General features: G+C 36.6%; 1 protein-coding gene across 1 annotated transcript in view; it reads left to right on the top strand.

The window, feature by feature from the left end:
- The window catches only part of ADAMTS19 (ADAM metallopeptidase with thrombospondin type 1 motif 19), a 151,869-nt gene that overhangs the window by 87,232 nt on the left and 45,411 nt on the right, over positions 1–19,226 (top strand). The window contains exons 9-14 of the mRNA XM_072859462.1: positions 1,591–1,731; positions 2,911–3,061; positions 10,688–10,789; positions 13,675–13,805; positions 15,413–15,582; positions 18,670–18,797. Of these exons, the coding sequence (XP_072715563.1) occupies positions 1,591–1,731; positions 2,911–3,061; positions 10,688–10,789; positions 13,675–13,805; positions 15,413–15,582; positions 18,670–18,797 (823 nt within the window). The remainder of the gene's footprint in view (positions 1–1,590; positions 1,732–2,910; positions 3,062–10,687; positions 10,790–13,674; positions 13,806–15,412; positions 15,583–18,669; positions 18,798–19,226) is intronic.

Here is a 19,226-nt window from a genome sequence, read left to right as displayed (position 1 = left end):
AGCAAAATCTGTTTCTTGTGGAGTCAGCAAAGTAAAGTGTCATTAGATTTTCTGTGTCTTCTTCCATAGTTCTTATGGATAGAACTCCGGAGATAAGGACATCTTGCATTCCGCATGTGAGGCATGTGAGAAGAATGTAATGAAAGTGCAAAGGCACTTTTGTGTAGTTGTTTTGTCCCATTCACGCAGTTCAGGAAAAGACACAAGCTAAGATGAGAGTCAGAGAGATTTGTTTACCTCGGTTACACTGTTTATAACTAACAAAATTATCTGATTCATTCATTCATGTTCCAGTGCTCCAGACTGTGGGGTGTACACAACACTGTAAGAGACCTAGCTCTCTGTTAGGCAAAATAAAGCCCTATGCAGCATTTAGATTCATTAGTAAACACAAGGTAATGCAGCTTGCAAAACGATATAAAATTTGATCTGGTCATGAGGGCATTTTGGGATAGAGTGGAGAAGAAAAGTGAGCTGGTATTTTTAGTGACAGGTGGCAGGCGTTTTTTGCCCTTTGGCACTGCAGTGTGGTGAAATATGGAGAAGCATGATGTACTCTAGTTTTTCTACAGAAGCGGCAAACTTCTCCCATCTTTGCAGTCTGTAAGCGATTCGACTGCTCTTTGGCTGAAGGAATCAATACAAGGTATAAAGCTTTATTCACTCTAAAGTTTTGCTTTTCTGCAGGGCAGCCTAGGGCTGCCAAATTCCAGCACCACTTTGAATCCAATGCTCTGGAGTGTAGTCCCATGCTCATTTACAAATCTTCAAAAACAGCTGAGAGTGTCATTTATTTCTCTTAATGCCAGGCAAGCGTGTATCCACTTAGCTAATTTTGAAAACTTTATTTTTATTTAAGTCTATCTTCTTCCTCTCTCTTTACTGGTTGTGAATGAGAGTGACAGTGAGTCTTCACTTCAGTTGAAGTAGCAGCTTCAAGCAGATATTTAGGAGAATTTTTCATTGCAGTGCCCTGTGTGAGAACTCACTGGGACGCATATGGATGCTGAATCTTTAAAATCAAAATCCACTGAATTGCTTCATCAGTGTTCTTTCTAACAGTAGACATTGAAAACACATTTAGGTGATTTTTCTTTAGATACAATAATTATACATTAAACTAGTAAGTATTTTACCACTCTATAAAAGTTCAACAAACCAGTTCCATCTGGAATTAAGATAGAATCACTGCCAAAGTATCGAATGATTCGCTGATCTCAAAAAGTAAGTTTCCAGTACTTTTGCTGCCCATTAGCGAGAGGAGTATAGTTCATTAAACCTGCAGTAGTTGTGCAGTTCTGAACACTCAAAAAGTTGTCTGAAGTATATGTTGCACAGCTGATGAGAATGTAATATTTCTCACCAAATGAATGAGGCTTCACTTTCACCTTTCAGTATAGAATTGTCCTCCATACATGGTTCCATGTACTTCTATGAAAGGTATAATGGCAAAAAATCAAAAGGGATTTCCTATGTGTAATATACATTAGTTTTTCATAGCCTCTTGCAAGAGTTTTAACTTATAAACATTTTGAAAACAATTGTTATTTTGTTGTGCTTTGGTTTATTTTTAATAACTTCAAAACTCAGCATGGGGATAAACCACGACAATGACCACCCATCCTGTGCAGATGGTCTCCATATCATGTCTGGGGAGTGGATTAAAGGACAGAATCTTGGGGATGTTTCATGGTCTCGGTGCAGCAGGGAAGATCTGGAAAAATTTCTCAGGTACATCATTCAAGAAAAAATACTCTTCCTGTATGTAGTTTACAAATAGTTGCAATACATATCCTGAAATAACAAATTTTCAGTATTTTTTACCACTTCTGTGGGAGATTTATGTTTGCATAATCCATCAAAATAATTGAAATCATCATCAACTATATAATATTCGACAGATTGATTAAAATTTAACTTTTCAGCAATTATTTTTATTTTTTCATGTGTATGTGATTATACTTATATATATTTATAGATACATTTTATATATATGTAAGTATGTTTAAAATATATTAATATGCTATGTATTGAAGAATGTTGGACAGTGAATGACCTATGAACATTATGTAGATTCTCTGATCTATGTTGTGCCATTCAATATCAAACCATGCAGTATAATTACATTACCTTAATTTTTTAAACACAAATTTACTGTGAGATATTTAATAGAGAATAGTACACCTAGAAACCAAATTAAAACATTTAGTTTAACTCCATATCTCTTAAATGGGATCTGTTCCCTAAAGCTCTGTTCCTTTTTTAAGTTTATAAATATATCTGTTGAGAATTTACTTGCAACAGTTAAGCAGTCCTCAAAAGGTCTGCTTTATGACACTGGGATAGTATAAATTAGATATGTCGGTCTGACACATTTGTACTGAATCTAGACAGAAATCAAAACCATGACTTGGTGCTTTAACAGGTTTAAGTATTTTCAAACATTTTTTCTTCAGTTTTTGAGAAAAGTTAAATTTCTGGCTACCAGCTCAGAAATGTACGTATTTTTAAATGTGAAAACTAATTTTAGATGTGAAAACTAAGCTACGCAACTGCCTATGCATTATAAATTGTCTGTTTCTTTATAATTGTTTAAATGTCTATCCAAACATTAATCAGTTAAGTAAATTTTACACTAAAACATTGTCCAGCACTTTCCTGAAGTTCCTATTATAGCTGATAAATTATATTGTCTTCCTGCAAATGTGCAAGATCAGAATACACCATTAACTAACATCAAGTAAGCCATATTAATTTATATGGAGTAATTTCTCTGAATGGCAGCCCAATGCTGATGAATAAAAAAATCTTAAGAGTCCACATTTTTCTAATGACAAAAGCATGTTTAAGTCGACATGACAATCAGATTCTTTAGGATTGCTCAGCATATGAATCTCTGCATATTGCCAGGTCAAAGGCCAGTAACTGTCTGCTACAGACGAATCCTCAGAGCCTCAATTCTGTGATCATTCCCTCCAAGCTCCCAGGAATGACGTACACTGCAGATGAACAGTGTCAGATTCTTTTTGGACCAACTGCTTTCTTTTGCCAAGAAATGCAGGTAAGGGTGGGTGTATACTTCCAAAAATACACCTACCAACTCATTGTTCTGTGAGAGATATTTTTGTGCATGTATTTGAGGGAAAGAGAATATAGCACGTTTGAAATGTGAAGTTTACACTTTGCTTTCTGAAGTTAATAGGAACATTTTCATTCGTTTATCATGTAAGGCTTGCTTTGGATCTTCAAACATCCTGAGTCATGTTGTATCATATCATACCACTGATACATTCCTTGTACTTTAGAAATAGAAAATGTCATAGTGTGAAGTCACCTTGTTGCAGCAAATGGAATATTTCCAATTTATTCCACTGGGACCAGATTTCGCGTGTAGGTTCTGTTTCATTATGTTTTGGATATTGAACCTCCATATCTGACCTTCAGTAGAGGATGCTGTGCCTGTGCATGCTCCAACGGAGAACAGTGGTGTGAGCTGGGCTCTCTGTACCACTGAATACACCCTGCCTCCCAGCAGGTACCCTGTGAGCCCTGGCAGAGCTGTGCAGTGCTGTGGCAATAGGAGTTCCAGTACTTGAGTTTGCTGACATTGCTTCATGCCATTGCATATATCAATCTTGAAAAGACAGATTAACAAAATTGAAGAGCTCTTCATAGTTTTATGGCCTAATACTAGTAGACATATGATTGAAGAAGCATTTTAAGAATGGTTTTAAGAGGAAAAAATCATCCTTCTTTAACGTCAACAGGACAGGTACTAAACATGCTGGATGCCCTTGAGAAGGTAACCAAGACATGATGGGTAGATGATATTACAAATGTGTAAAGAGCACGGTGTATGGGTTGGTAGAACGGGGGCTAGGAGGAACTGTGAAATAAAATTTCAACAGAGTCAGAGCGGACAGATAGCCTGGAAAGGTCAGGGGTATTTAATATGAAAGCATAATCCTTACTTCTTTAGTTCTTCAGTTCTCTTTATCTTTTCAGCTTGGAGATAGTACTCTTTCTTTAGCAAGTTTCAGTGAAAGTAATCTTTATCCTAAAGATTCTCAAAGGAAACATTGCAATATGTGTATGACTACCGCATGCTGAGAGTGGAATAGCTGAGAAAAAAAAGGAGCTGTAGGTTACTGGTTATTATTTTAACTGTCTTATTGAAAACATTTTCACTCTGAGAGATGAGCAGTAGAGCTCGATGTAACAATTCTACAAATGTTCTTAATTACTTCCAAGTGCTTTTTTCATGAATTGCAATCTGTTTCTTGTTTTTTAGTACTTTGTTTTCAATTAAGAGATGTGATTTTGGTTTCTCATTCTCCAGAAACCTGTTTTGAACAAGAAAATGGTACAGCGTTAGCCCATTATTTCTTCTAGGTCTTCTTTACCAGGTAAAAGAATTTCAAAAGTAATTGAAGAGATAGTCAAACCTGGAGACTTGCTGTTGCATAATACCTTTATATGCTTTTCATTTCTCTGGGCACTTCCCCTCCTTTAATACCCTTGTGTTTAGGTCTAATTCAGGCATTTAAATTCAGGTAGCCACGTGGTCCCGTGCCTGTTGTGTTTCATTCACAGATACAGTGAATATTCTTCTCTCGGGGTCCTGCCTCCAAGGTTTCTTTTGTTTTCATGATTATTTTAGAAATGTTAGGAAGTTAAATTCTGTTAACGCTACCCTGGTAGTGTTCAACTGTTTGCACAGAGAGTGCTTAGGTTCTGGGTGCTGGTACCTAATTGTCCATTTCTAATCATCTTCAATCTTTTTCTCCTCTTCTGGCACTTTGTATGTAAGAGGACACATTTCAGTTAAATCACTTGTACCATCCTTCCTTTTTTCCCCCTTACTGGATCGTTATTTTCTATTAAAATGGTTAGTTTAGCAAAAAATCCTATTAAATATTAGTATTAAGATACCATTAAGATACCATTGTACCCTAAATCCAAAGACATGCCGGCTTGCTTTGAAGAAAGAACCTGGTAATGATGCAAGACAATACTAAAGGCCAGGGGTCTTTTCAACTATTCTTTTTTTCTGACAAACTGCAATTTAATTTTCAGTCTTCTTCGTAAACCAAGTCTGTTCCTTGATAACCTTATGGTCTTAACAGTAAGAAAAAGACAACTAGGTAACAGTTTCTGAGAAGAGAGCAAGGGGGAGAACCTTCTGCAGTTTCACCAAAATCTTCTGCAAAACTGGTAACCATGAACCAGAAATCATATAAGCAAATACTGAACCACAAAATTATTGTATCTTTAAGAGCTTTGGACCTATTAGAAATTACATAGAAATGAATAAAAGACACTAAGGACAGAATTGAGAAAATCAGGGAAGGGCACTGAGGCAGAAGAGAAGTTCTCCAAAGCTCCACTGCCAACCTCTGTAAAGTCACCTTGTTGGTTTTCCTCTGCGTTCTTTTGTCTGGAAGCAAAATTTACACTCCCGCTTTCCCCGCATCAAAAAAATCCAAGAAATTTGATCCTCAGACTGTAGACCTGAAGAGCTAGTTACAGCAAGATAGGGCACTGTATTCACATCTCCTTCTTTTGTTCCCTGCTCTAGGTATTAAATGTAACTGTTAGGGAAGTTTACAGTATCCTATTCAATTAAATAAGATTTCTACAGTGAAGAGGAAACTCAGAACAATGAATAGAGCACAGCCCAAAGGATAAGCAAGCCGTCCAGCTCTTACATGTTTCTCCTATGTATGAATAGAAAGAAAAAAAAGATCTGTTGCAATTTAAATTGGACTAGAACCAAGCTATATAAACTTCCCAGAAATCCTTCATGAGTTCTAGCACATGGACTGTGCAACACCAACATTGTCTAACTGTGAAGTGCTATTAGTAGCTAATGTTATCATCTCCCTCTGAAAGATGAGGATGATAGATGGAAGTTACAAATATGTTGAATTTAACCTACCAAATAATTGCGTTTTACATATTATGAAGGTGATTCAAAGTTCACTGTATTGATTGTGCAGATTATTGTGGCTGCCATTAGAGAAGTCAACATTTACAAGACTTCTAAATTGAATAGGGTATTTCATTAGCTGCACTATTAATTTATTAAAATAAGTACTTTATTATACATTGGCAACCACTGGATTTTCCATGAAATCCAAACTACTTTCTTTTATCTCTGTATACTCTCTTCTACTCTGCCAGTAACTGGCAGGTTACTGTGGTTACAGTTGTCCGCAAGCCAGGACATGAGAGAGAAACATACTCCTTGAAGGTTCATTTAAACTTCAGTAAATCCAACAATTTATAGCCCAGGATTTCTTGGATACATTCTACTTGCTGAACAGTTCATGCACTTCTATGTACCTATGTAAAAGATAAATTATGAACTATGTCAGAGTCTTAAATTTTTTGTGACTGGAAGATAATATGATGACCAGACTTCCATTCAGTCTTCTACGTTAAGCTCAAATGTTCAACATATAACAGCTATTCAACTAAGAAAACAATTGAGTAATGATGGAAAACAATTTTCTTAATGATCTAAAAATAATCTACAAATATCAGTGGTACAATCAATAATGCACTTCTGCTGAGATGTCATTTTCTACAAATTTATTACTGAGCAGCACTTTAGGATAATTTACAGTCACATCACATGGCAGCCTCTGAGAAACACTGCAGATGCCAATGATTTTCCCTTGCTATCAGGAATTTCTCTTTATGATTTAATGGCTAAAGCAAAGGACTGAAGGGGCCATTAAGGGCCTACTCCCATATTTTCCTAAGTGAGCCCCTCCCATTCCTCTTTCATGAATGGTGTCCAGACTTAATTTTTAACTTTTCATCTTTATTTCAAAGACTTTTTTTCTCATACCCTAAGCAAAATTTATAGAGCCTGAGAAAAGTGTGAGTGGATCTCAGAGTACAAGATTTATACCATGTCGCCATGCTTAACTCGTAAGGGAGCCAAGTTTGCTTTCATGCCCATGATGTCTCACACAAGAATCAATTAGACCTTAACATTGTTTCACATAACAGATAGTGAGATCATGGCCCAGAAGTCGTTCTTGATGATTAAATGTGATTGTAGAACTTGACAATTTAATATAATTGTTGAACTACTAAATGTTGGCTTTTAAGATTAAAGTCCAGGATGCGAATGCTATCTAGTCAGTTCCACTAAAACAATTCTTGTCATAACACAGCTGTGATCTTTGCAAAGAAGTAGGAGACTGGTTATATTTCTTGGTGATTTTTAAGGCATTTCAGGGAAAGATCACAATGAAAAGAATGGGAGCCATGGAAATATTATAGCCCTGGTGAAATATCTGTCCTCATCTCCACCACCGCACTTTAAACAATCTTGACTTTGCACAAATACAGTTCTGAAATGCTCTTTTTGTCTCTGGTCTTTCCTCTCAATAGGGCCTTCTTCCCAGATGCTTATATGATTGGAAAAGCATCCCTCTGATGCACACAGACCTGCCTCACTCTTTTCATGCAAAAAAAACCCCCTCAAAAGCTGGAATGACCTCTGTTATTTCTATAGTACATTGTGACTTTCATGTTGTATTTTACTAGCTTTTGCTGTTAAAAACTCACGATTAACACATTCTTTCAGAAAAAAATCCTTTGTGCATGCTTGGCAATACTTTGTTTTCCAGTGTACACATGATGAAATGTTTTACAGATTGTGAATAGTCTAATATCATGAATATAAGTTTATCGTCTGCAATAACTCTTATTTCCCTTGGCTAGTCTAAAAAACTGTAATAGCTTATGATAGATAACTAATAAACCTCTCTGAACCTTAATTTAGCTATCCTGATTTTGACTGAATGAAACTTTTTCCCCAGAGGACTAAATTTCTGGTTTAGAAGCTTGTGCTCTGATTTTGGAGTGACTATAATATTGACATTGGCCTCCAGGTTTCTGTTAGTTTTCAAATCAGTCCTGATCTGCAGCATTGCAGGTTGCTAATGGAAAAACAAGTTGTGCATCATGGTTTTTCCCCAGCCACATGCAGAAATCCCCAAATGTCAAAAGTTAAATGGTAACAGTAATCTCCATTTCTCTTACTTCTGTAACAGAAGTACAATCTGATAACTAAAGAGTCTATTTGTGATTTGACTGAAATCGAAAGCCCAGAAGAAAACCTGACAAGTCATCCTCTGATTTTAGTAATTTCATATCTCCATTTTCTTGGGCTTGGGGAATCTCAAAGTCTAGGATGAAATGTTATAGTAATATTGAATGCTTATAGTAAAAATTGGTGATGAGAAGTGAGTGCTTTTAGAATACAGTTCACTTAAGGCTCAAAGATGTTTCAAGGGGGGGAAATTAGGTTCATGGTTCATAAGGAGGTGATATGCAAGTATTTGCAGAAACATGCAGATGTATACGAAGCATATTAGCAAGTCAAGCATCTTGATTTGATTTACTTGATTTACTTTACACAGCTCAAGCCCGTCTGTGTGTTCAGGCACCCAAATCCTTGTCAGTCTGACTTCATGTCTTCCTAATTTTAGAATAATTGTTTCCGGATTTGTAAGGAACTGTAGGTTTGTTCTCAGCCATTGCGCAATCATATGCAAGTGAAGTTGATTGCAAGATCAAAGTGTTCGGGGAAAAAGAAGGATAACATACTTTAAAATGTGATGGCATATAGGAAAATTTGGCTTTATTTTTTGAGAACCTGGATGGCTTTTCCTCAAATGTCTTCATTGACAAATGAAGATTTAGGGATATGAAAAAAATTATTTTAATTAGGAACATTAAATTAGCATTTATTTTTGTGGAGTTGTTCCAACAGTATAGTCTGTCATTTCATAGTTGGTATGGAAACACTTTGACATGAACGTCTGATACTCTGTCTTGTCTACACTGTCTTCCAAAACTGGCCCAGAAGTCTTCTTGCTAAGTTTAGTTCTTGGCTCTGAAGTTATGTCTTAAAGTGCATGCTTAAAAAAAATTTAAAAGAATAAATTCTCTTTCTCTTGAACAAGAAGAGAAATTACAGCTTGCTATTTGAAAAATGCTTGTTAAAATTATCCAGGAACAGGGTAGGACTTCTGTAGCTATGTTTTAGGACATGCATTAGGCTAACTGTTGTCTTGTTAGTTCAGCTTCAGCACAAAACTGTTACAGGATGAATCTCAGTGAGTCTGACTGCTGCCATCCTGTCTCTTGTTTCTGTGCAGTGCTTCAGACCTCTACAATCCTTGACTTTTTTTGAAAGCTGATGTTACAGACAATTTTACATGTAGGACTCCCACTGGAACTGTCCTGTTCCTTGGTTCAGACACAATCTTTTGTTGAATTATGTTTCCTGTGCTGTAAGACTTTTTTCAAGGTAGCATAAGATTTATCACACATTTTTCATGCATAGTGTAAAAGACACAGAGACTCTTACTGGGTTTACCAATGTAACAAATCACTTCAGTCAGAAAAAGCACGTCTTCTGGCAAGCCTGGTTTCAGAAAAACAGAGGATCTTTATCTTTTATCCTCCCTGCAACCTGTCCCCCTCGCGTGATCCTTCTTTCCCCTCTTTGGGAGTACTATACATATCTGGGGGGAATCAGTCTGCACATGCAATAACATTCAGGCCACAACTGAGCCCCACGTGCCTTCCCTTCACTTCCACCCAGTTTCCCGGTAAGGGGGGAATAAGACAACAAGGAGAATAAAGTCATGCCTGAAAACCATGGGAGAAGGAGGACTTTTTACAGGAAAATAGGGAAAGCTGCCAAGGAAATCTGGGGAAATGTGAGCCAGCGTACTTCAAGGCTATACTTTCTTTTGAAGAAGGCAAAACTATCTTGTTCTGATGCTTAAGAGGGGTGTAATAAGCAGCTTTTCTTTCCATCTCTAAAATTCACTACTGACTAGCACCCCTGTCATCTCCCTTCTCTCCTTCTTCCCAGCAAAAATATTTCATCCTGATTTGTCACGTTACTTTGTGTCGTCTTTGTGGATATCAGGTTTGATTGCTTTTTTGAGATATTTCTAGAGGAATGAACGAATTCTAGAGGAATTAGGAATCATTGGAAGAGCATAAGATAGCAGCAGACATTGGAATGGTATGAACAAGGGGGATCTGGAAGTCCTAGAGAAGCCTCAAAGTTCCTTACAAACACATGTCTACAAAAATTCTGTGAACATAGTTCTATATAGCTGCACGAAGACTCATTAGTCCCTGAATATAGAAATGGACTAATTTTAAAACCTTGGGTTTTGTTGCTAGTGACAGTGCTATTTTTCTCCCTGTCACATAAAATGAATGAGCACTGAATAAAAGGAGAAAAATATGAATTAATTTTAAAAATAGTTCCCAGAAAGCTCACACCTCTTCCAGTCTCTGGGGAAGAGCATGTGTGCAGTGGCCGCTTCACATCATGGGACAATGTTGTTCCTATGTGTTTTGTCAGATCTGCCATATGCAAAGACCGTGACCCCTAGGGTTAGACTTAGAAGGTTCTTGCCCCTCTTTATCAACACACCAGCTTGACTAGTTCCATGCGTTCGTGATTAGTAAAAGTCTAAGCAGAATCTGCCCACTTAGGTTTTTGTGCATATGTAACCTGTCTTTAAACATACTTTAGTACCATCAAACTGGCAACTTTATGACAACATTAGTGGATTGCATGCAGAAATGAATTTTGTGTAAGATAGATTTTGTGCTTACCTGTGTGTTTGGTTTTCAGCATGTCATTTGCACTGGGTTGTGGTGTAAGGTGGAAAGTGAGAAGGAATGCAAAACTAAACTGGATCCACCAATGGATGGAACAGACTGTGACACTGGAAAGGTATGTTTCTGGTGGAAAAGGAATATAAATTATATTAACACCTAACAGTTAAGGAAACAAGCTGAATAGGTCTTTGCACTTGTTTAAGTTAAAAATCATAAAAACCAAACAGAATGTTGAATGTATTATATGTTTTATGTTATATAATGTAGATATGATTAAAAGTACATTTCCCTAAAAACACTGAATTTAAAAAAATGTTAGCCTAAGCCACAGATATTTTAATGTTTACACTGTTCTCAGCTATGATTTAAGATTTAGACATAGTCTTATCAAAGGAATTGATACAGATTTCTGACAAAACTTACCAGGATATGCTTTGGAAAGAAATATTTATAGTGTCAGTGCATGTAAAAGAGTGATAAATGTCATTAAAAGTATGCCATCAAAGACAAATCAAATGGTCACCTGAAGTCAGACTTAAATTAAATGTCCTTCAAGAGCTTTCCTGTTTGAATAATCTCTGTCATCTCTGTATATAACTGTAAATGAAGATAAATAACCTCAAATAGATAACAGAGCAGGAGCATGCATATATCTTGGGATTTTCATGATATTGTGCTGACAGCAGTCTCCCACAGGAGTGATTTGCTCTTTGAATCATATTACATTCACCAGGACTGTCATCATCCCCCTAAAAAAGTAAACAAATCAATCAACTGAGTAAGATATAGTATTCAGATAGTATCATTTTACATGCTAAAGGAAAAACAGGCTTTATTCATTTTTGTATCTCTAATGACATTTGCTGCTATCTTGATTCTGATAAATGCATGTAGTTGATGTTCTGTCTTAAGTCAATACCTGGAAAGTCAGGGACATGCCTTTTGTTTGATATTGCATTCTTTATGTTGAGACTGGCGTGCCCATGGTATGGATTGAGAAAGTAGCACCTCTTATTAAGACTACCCAAAATTTTTCATAGTGAGACCATCACCATTGTGAACTGGGCACCTGAAATTAGTGTGCATTTTCTGTATTAATGTCTGACTTGCAAAAGGTTTTACTAGCAACTCATTGCAGGGGACTCATTCTAACTTTATATTTGTGGGAGAATTATGATATGGTACTGATGTGGGTCCTGGGAAAGTCCAGTGAGAAAAGGAACACTGTTCTCTTTATCGCAGAACTTAGCTAGTAGGGAGTAAATAATTAGTAAGGGTAAGACAAAGTACTGATTCTAATTAGAACGGTTCATTGAACCTTGTGCCAGGCTACAGAGATACCTTCTTCATGTCTAGCAGTAAAAAACTAAGCAGATGTCACTGAAACATCTCAGAGATTAGAACGGATTATTCTTCTTGTTTACTTTATTATCTCTCCAAGATGAGCTTCAGATTACACAAATCTCTGGCTTCATTTTGTTTTACTTATATTGTAGAGATGGAGTATTGTTGTCTTGTGCTCCTCTTAGGATCTTAGGAAGTGATGGAAGTGTCATTTGCATAGCCTATCCAACTTGGTTGTTTTTTAAGTCAAGGATTTATAAGCATCCCTTAGACTCTACATAAGGCAGATGCTGTCTATAGAGAAAAATCCATTTTGCCTATTATATCTGAAGGAATATCTTTAAATAAATATGAGCATTTTTGATCTGAAATATCCAAGGACACTACGAAATTTGTAGTTTCTGATTGCAAATCCAATATTATAATAGAGCCATCCTATGTGAAGACTTTTCAAAGGTGGTATAATTATGCCATTATTGTTATGCCATGATTTAAGAGAGAAAATTGAGATCAATTGGTCATTGAAGACCAGTTTGAAACTGCACATGAAGTCTGAGATCAGCAGACAAGGATTTAGCACAGACACTGCAAGTGATGGAAGTGTATTCTAAAAGTGACAAAGGCCTTTATTGAGTGCATTAGTGACACGTTTTGTTCTGCTCAAAATATGAGACTTCATGAACTTTATCCATTGATAACAGTAATTCACCAATAATTCAGAGTGCAAAGAGAAATGGGTTAAATTACTGATGTTAATGACCTTAAGTGTTCATTGTCTACATGTAGCCTTATTGCTTTGCAACTGCTGAAATTTCATAATACATGGGACAGATACTCAGCTGGTATAAGTTGATAAAGTACTAGTTTCTGCAGAGTTATGAAGATTTATACCAGATATGGACATAGGTTACAGACCATAACTATAGTGATTGGATAGTTTTTGAGTGAGAAATTGCAGTTGTCCTGAGAAATGATATATGCATACAAGATTATTGAGATGATTACTAATATTTAAATAAATGCCAGAAATTCTCTTGACATTCTCAACACTAGCTTGTTGAGGCTTCCATTCTCTCTTTGAATGCAAGTTGTGAATAAAATCTCATTTTCTCTGGTACTTGTAATATATCCTTCTATTGAAGTTATCACTGGATAATCAGTGACAATGCAGTTCCTGCTAGTGTGGGAACTGTAATAGTGAACCAAACAAGTCGTGAGAACAGCCCTGAACACGGTGCTGTGATCAACCGACCAGTTCAGCTGGAGGATGGTCCCTGCAGTGGGTTTGGGCTGGACCCAAAAGTGCTTTCCTGGGCAGTGCCCAGGCTCAAATGAAGGGGACAGCATGGTCTGGGGACCATTTCCAGCAGGCTATTCCAGGAGGCATCCTTTATTGGGAATGAACTTGTGCTCAAGCTTGTGGACAAGAGTTGCACCTGCTCCTTGCCCACTGAGCCAGAGAAAGGTCTCTGGCTGTTGTATTTGCTGGGATAGAAAAAAAACCTATGGGAGACAATAGGAAAACATATATCTGACTCATATGAAAACTATGTATTGAACAAAATGTTTATGTTGTGCTTCCTGTGTGGTTGTGGAGCAGTGAATTGTTTTGCATATGCCTTGATTTATTTACCTAAGAGCTGAATTTTCACCTAGTGGTGTAAGGCTGGAGAGTGTATCAATCGGACCTCTTTTGCGGAGCATATGGAGGGGGAGTGGAGCGCGTGGAGCACTTGTAGCCGTACTTGCAACACTGGAATCAGCAGTCGACAACGCAAATGCCCTGGGTAAAAACAAGTTCAGGTTTCCATTGCTGTTCATCAGAATTTCCGAACAGAATTTAAAACTTATGAGTACAGAAACCCATTAAGATACAGTTGTCCTATACATGAGCAAATCCTTTTTTATGAATACTGAAAAAAACTTAGGAGAACAGGTATTTCAGCGGTTTTTGTTGCATGGTAACACCATTTTCTTTTCTGCTTCTGTCAAAAGCTTAGATCATATTAATGGGAGAATACAACTTTCTTTTTAAGCTTCACCTGAAGAAGTAACAGAAAATTAAATTCATAATTTTTGACTTGCAGAGCATCAGTGTGTGTTCTAGTCTTTCAATTTTTTGCTGGAGAAAATTGAATTCTTATTTGGAGAGCCAAGGAATTGCAGCTTTTACAAAGAGATCTTTCTACCAGTTTCACAGACATTTACATAGAATATCTGGAAACGACATTTAGATTCTGTATCTTGTGAAAATGAAAACCTTGTGCCATTGGGGATAAAGGGATTTTTACCATTGACTTGAATGGAGTTTGTTTCACCATACCTCAGTGGTCAGATAAAAGATGCTTTCCTTTTAATTACTCGGTACCATATCTCTCTTTCGTGGGTGATTTATACACTAAGAGAAAAAGAATAAATAGGCAGAGAAGTGGGAATGGAGTAGAGCTGAGTAATGAAGACAAACGTAGAGAAGACTAGAGTAGACTAGACCAGAGTAGAGTAGAGTAGAGTAGGGTAGGGTAGGGCACAGCAGGGCAGGGCAGGACAGAGTAGGGTAGATGATTTAGGAAAATAATAGAACAAAAGGGGGAAAAGAAGAAAGATGAAAGACAATATAACAGATTTGGGGCAAAAAATGATGACAGGAAAGACAGAGGGATTAAAAAAGAGAAGTTTGCATAAAGAAGTGTGAGGAAAACTTGGATATGGCTATACAAAAGCATGGTAGCTTAACAGAAGCCTTAGATATACAGAATTCTTTCATATTTCCTGCCATCTAAACACTACTTCCAGCTGTATGCCTAAAAGCTGTTTCTAGAATTTAGGGATGTCTTAATTTGGCTTTCATTCATTCATTTTTCCAGGCAAGGTTCCAAATAATTAGCTCCAGTTTCTGCAGTTCACTGTTCTTTTGCATTTGTTCATTAGGACCTGCAAGCACAAATGGAGCAACCAAAAAGAAACAAAGCATATTGTCTGAACTTCGCAACACCACACTTGTAAAAAAGGAGAGGTAGCAAATCTGCAGGTGTTCTTCCTTTCAGTGGCACCTTTGGCTCAGTCCAGCTAGAGAAAAATCACCTGAACTATATCAAAACTGCAGTTTGAGGTTCTCCTTGCTGAACGCTCCTACTAGTCCTAGTGCTTCTTTGGGGCCAAGTGTAAATTATGGTTTAGCACCCATGACTCTTTTGTATGTAGCGTAACCAGTACAAACAGAAGGCAAACATGTTTTGTTCTGACTTTCATTTTTTGTGGGTGATTTCTTAATGTTATGTATCAACAAAAAATCTGCTATTTAAATTGAATTTGTGTATAGCATAACTAAACTGTGCTGTAAGTTTGACAAAACATTACCGACAATAAAGCATGATCTTTATGCCATCTTTTCTAGTTCAGGCCTTGAAGGAGAGTGTCACGGTCCCACAATGCAGTATAGAGTATGTGAAAATCCTTCTTGTCCTGCTGGCATGCCTGCCTTCAGGGACTGGCAGTGCCAGGCTTTCAGTGTCAGATCTTCGTATCAGAAGCATGTACACCAGTGGCAGGCTGTCATCGATGATGGTAAGTATAAACCATCTCCCACGTTCTTATCATCTGCTCATGTGGCTTATAGCTTGTTGGTATTGTTGTTGATTAAGAAAGATATAGTAAAAACTAAAGCAAACAAATGCACAAACCCCAAGCCCAAGAGTTTTGGTAAGTCATTTTTATTTCATAGATGAGATCTGGTGGTATTTTCACATGCTCTGGAATCTTTAGTCTTATATTCCTATTGAATTTGTCCTTAATATGTAATGACTACATCTGAACCGAAATTCAATATCAGTTTGGTTCTATTTAATCAGAAATGTAGTATGAAATGACTTAGAAATACAGCTTTCTAGAGGAATGCTACATCATTAAGCATGTGTTTATCGGTTATGCTTCTACCTACAAAGCCAAAAAGACAGTAAGGATATTGTGAACTTCTATTTTTGAGGAAGGAGAGAGCACTGTTAGTTTAACATTTGAGTATTTCATATGCCAGTGTTTGATTTTGGCAGAAATCCACATGTAATGCATACTGCAAACTTAGATAAGATTTCCGTAAATCCTAAGAACTACTGCATGCAAAGTCGTGGCGTACTGCATGCATGCTTCAGTATAAAAAACTTGCTTACATACCATATCATTAGGAGTGTGCTCAAGTAGAAGTGTAGTAATGTCAAACTTACAGTATCTGCAAAGATAATGTTGGTGTAAAATATCAGCAACTAGAAAACAAAACATTCTACCCAAGCTCTTGTTAGGAATATGAACAGTAGCTGCCATTCCACTGAATTTTCTCTAAATTGTTATGATGTAATTCATTTAATTAAAAAAAAGAAAACAAGAAAACAACAGAAATACTTCAGTTATGAAAACAGTTGATTTGAGAAATTAACAAAATCAAGGCAACTCGTGATAAAGAAGAGCCTGGAATGACACAGGAATACTGTAAGTTTGTGTTACCACATTTTAAGTAGTTCATTATTGCTGTTTATATTTAACTCTTGAAACAAATTATCAGAAACCATTAGAAAGCATAAATTTTAAGATAATTATTTTGCTGAATCCCAAAAAATGTGAATTTATTATCAAGAACTTATTTTAATATATGCCTAGCTAAACAAGGGGTTTTTTTTCTTCTAAGCCTTTTCTCAAGGTGCCAAAGTGAAAACTTGTGAGACTATTTTCATTAGGCTTGTATGTTAACTCATGTTCATAGTAAGGAGAACTCTCTCCAGCTATTTTGTAGGTGCTTATCTAGTGAATTAGTTTTGGTTTGTTTTACTAAATTTCATTTTAGCACCGGAACACATGGTTTATATCCTAAGGGTTCAAAAGGTTTCAGCCTGACTTTGAATAATTCATCTAAAGAAAAATCTTGACACTCTCTCCTGTCCCATGTTAAGGAATATGGATGGTTGCTTTCATCTAACTTTGTTCTGAGAGATCCTGTTGTCTTGAGGTGTCCTTCAGGAGACACAAAAGTGGATAACAGCTAAAGTGTTCCAGTATTACAGAAAAACATTGTTCTCAAATCCTTAATTACTTGCACTCTTAGCCTTTCGTAGACACTAATTGTGCACTTTGTCCAAAATATTTGCTGTATTTGACTGAGGTCTCCTATAGTCTGTTGGAGTTATCCAGTATTGTTGAGTTACTGTCTCTTTGGGTTCAGTGTCCTTAAAATAACGTTTAGGTTGTTAGTCTTGTATTCCTTTAAAAAGTGCTGATACATGCTTAGAGCTCCCAGGGAATTTTGGGATTACTATTGAAGGAGTATCACAGGAATGCAGAGGGCATAAATGCAGGCAGAGACTCACGCTTCTCAGCTGGAGATGGCTTGTGTCTGACTGGCTTCACATGTTGGCAAAAGAGATCACATCTGTTTGCACCATTCCCCTAGAGATACCCAGAGGCTGTGTCAATTTTAGTAAATTAAATCTGCCCAGACCACTCTCTGATGTGTATGTCAGCTGGCACAGAAGTCCTGTGTCTGTACTTTTCAACTCGTTTGCACTCTAGAAAGGATGGTGACATCCAAACTGCTTTTTGGAAATGGTCCTTTGCAGGTGGCAATTTCCAGTCTAGACCGAGCTAGTGCTAGTTAGCACAGGCAAAAAAATGTGGCATAGACTGTTTTACAGTTCAGCTGTATAGACAGTAGAATTCCAGTGCCCATGAATGTTTCCTGGAACTGTTTAATTTACTAATAAAAATGCACTCCAGGAATCTAGAAGTCAGTATGAAGTCAGAGTGGCATAGATTGTGTCCAAGTGAAATCAGTTTCAAGTTCAGGAGTGACATTATCCTTTCACAAATCTGCAACAGATTTAGAAAGAAGTTCTGAGTTAGTACACTTGTGAATAAAGATATTAAAAAATCATGTAATTTTGTAGTCAGTTGACCACTGAGAGGATACTTAGTTTATTCTATTTGGTATTACTTTGGCAGTGGTGAAGCAAACTTCATTATTTATAAATTATGACCATTAGGAATACATGGGTATGTAGCACATTATTACATTTTTATTCTCTTTCAAAATTGGAAATGATTTTCAGAATGCTTTAAAAATGTAGTAGAAAATCTCCTTGGTAAAGATGTTAGAAAGAATGTGTTCAGTTTTTTGTCTTTTTTTTTTTAATGTGGACTTTGTAAATCCATATATTTTTCTTCCCAGGGTGTTTCAGTTAGTTAATTTTTTTCTCTTTGACCTGCATAGTTAGAAAATCTGGAAAGTGTTAAGTTTCATTTTTCACCAATATTTGTGATCTGCCAAAAATATAGTAGAATGAAAGTATAGATTACAAGCAAAATATTCTGACAGCTGTAATGTGCGTATTCTTAATTGCAACAATGAACATGACATGAGTACTATGTAGGGCAGGTTTATAGCACCAGTATGCTCTAGCAGGAAAAAGAACTTGAGTTTTTCAAACAGATGAGAAAAGGGTCAAAATCTTCTTGTTTTCACTGTATCTAAGATAACTTGTTATGCTAACATAGATTCATGCCACACAGATAAGCAAATATCAGTTTTAAAAATAATGTTAATAATAATTCTGTATTTGTTAAGTGACCTTTTACTAATTTGGTGGTTTTTTCCATCAATTGCTACTACAGAAAAGCCATGTGCCTTATTCTGTTCCCCGGCTGGAAAGGATCAACCCGTTCTTCTAACAGAAAAGGTGATGGATGGGACTTCTTGTGGCCAGCATGGGTTAGATGTCTGTGCAGATGGTAGATGCCAGGTATGAATTACTGGTTTCGAATCTGGATACACAGGCACACATATGCACTTGCATACATTTCTTACGCATATGTGTTATTTCTCTGATAGCATGTTGCAATATGCATGACCAAGATTGAATGGCTCTTTTTGTATCATACTAAAATATTTTAAGCTAATTTCACTCAGTGGAACACAGTATGTGAAGGAGCTGAAGTGTTAGCTTGGGGAATGTGTATCTGTGATGATAAGGATGCTTATAACAAGCTGCTACAGAGTGGACAATGAGTATTACTGATTTCATCTTCTAAGGGAAGCCTCAGCTTTCACCAGGTTGGGAAATTTTGCCATGGCATGTACATATGTATGTCTAATTCTGCCTTTTTCAACAGTACAAAAGTTTACATCTAAACAAACCAAGACCAAAGGAGCAGAATAACAGATAATTAAA

This window comes from Ciconia boyciana, chromosome 4 (genome assembly GCF_034638445.1).
Source record: "Ciconia boyciana chromosome 4, ASM3463844v1, whole genome shotgun sequence".
Taxonomy (NCBI): domain Eukaryota; kingdom Metazoa; phylum Chordata; class Aves; order Ciconiiformes; family Ciconiidae; genus Ciconia; species Ciconia boyciana.
This window is presented reverse-complemented; position numbering and strand designations above follow the sequence as displayed.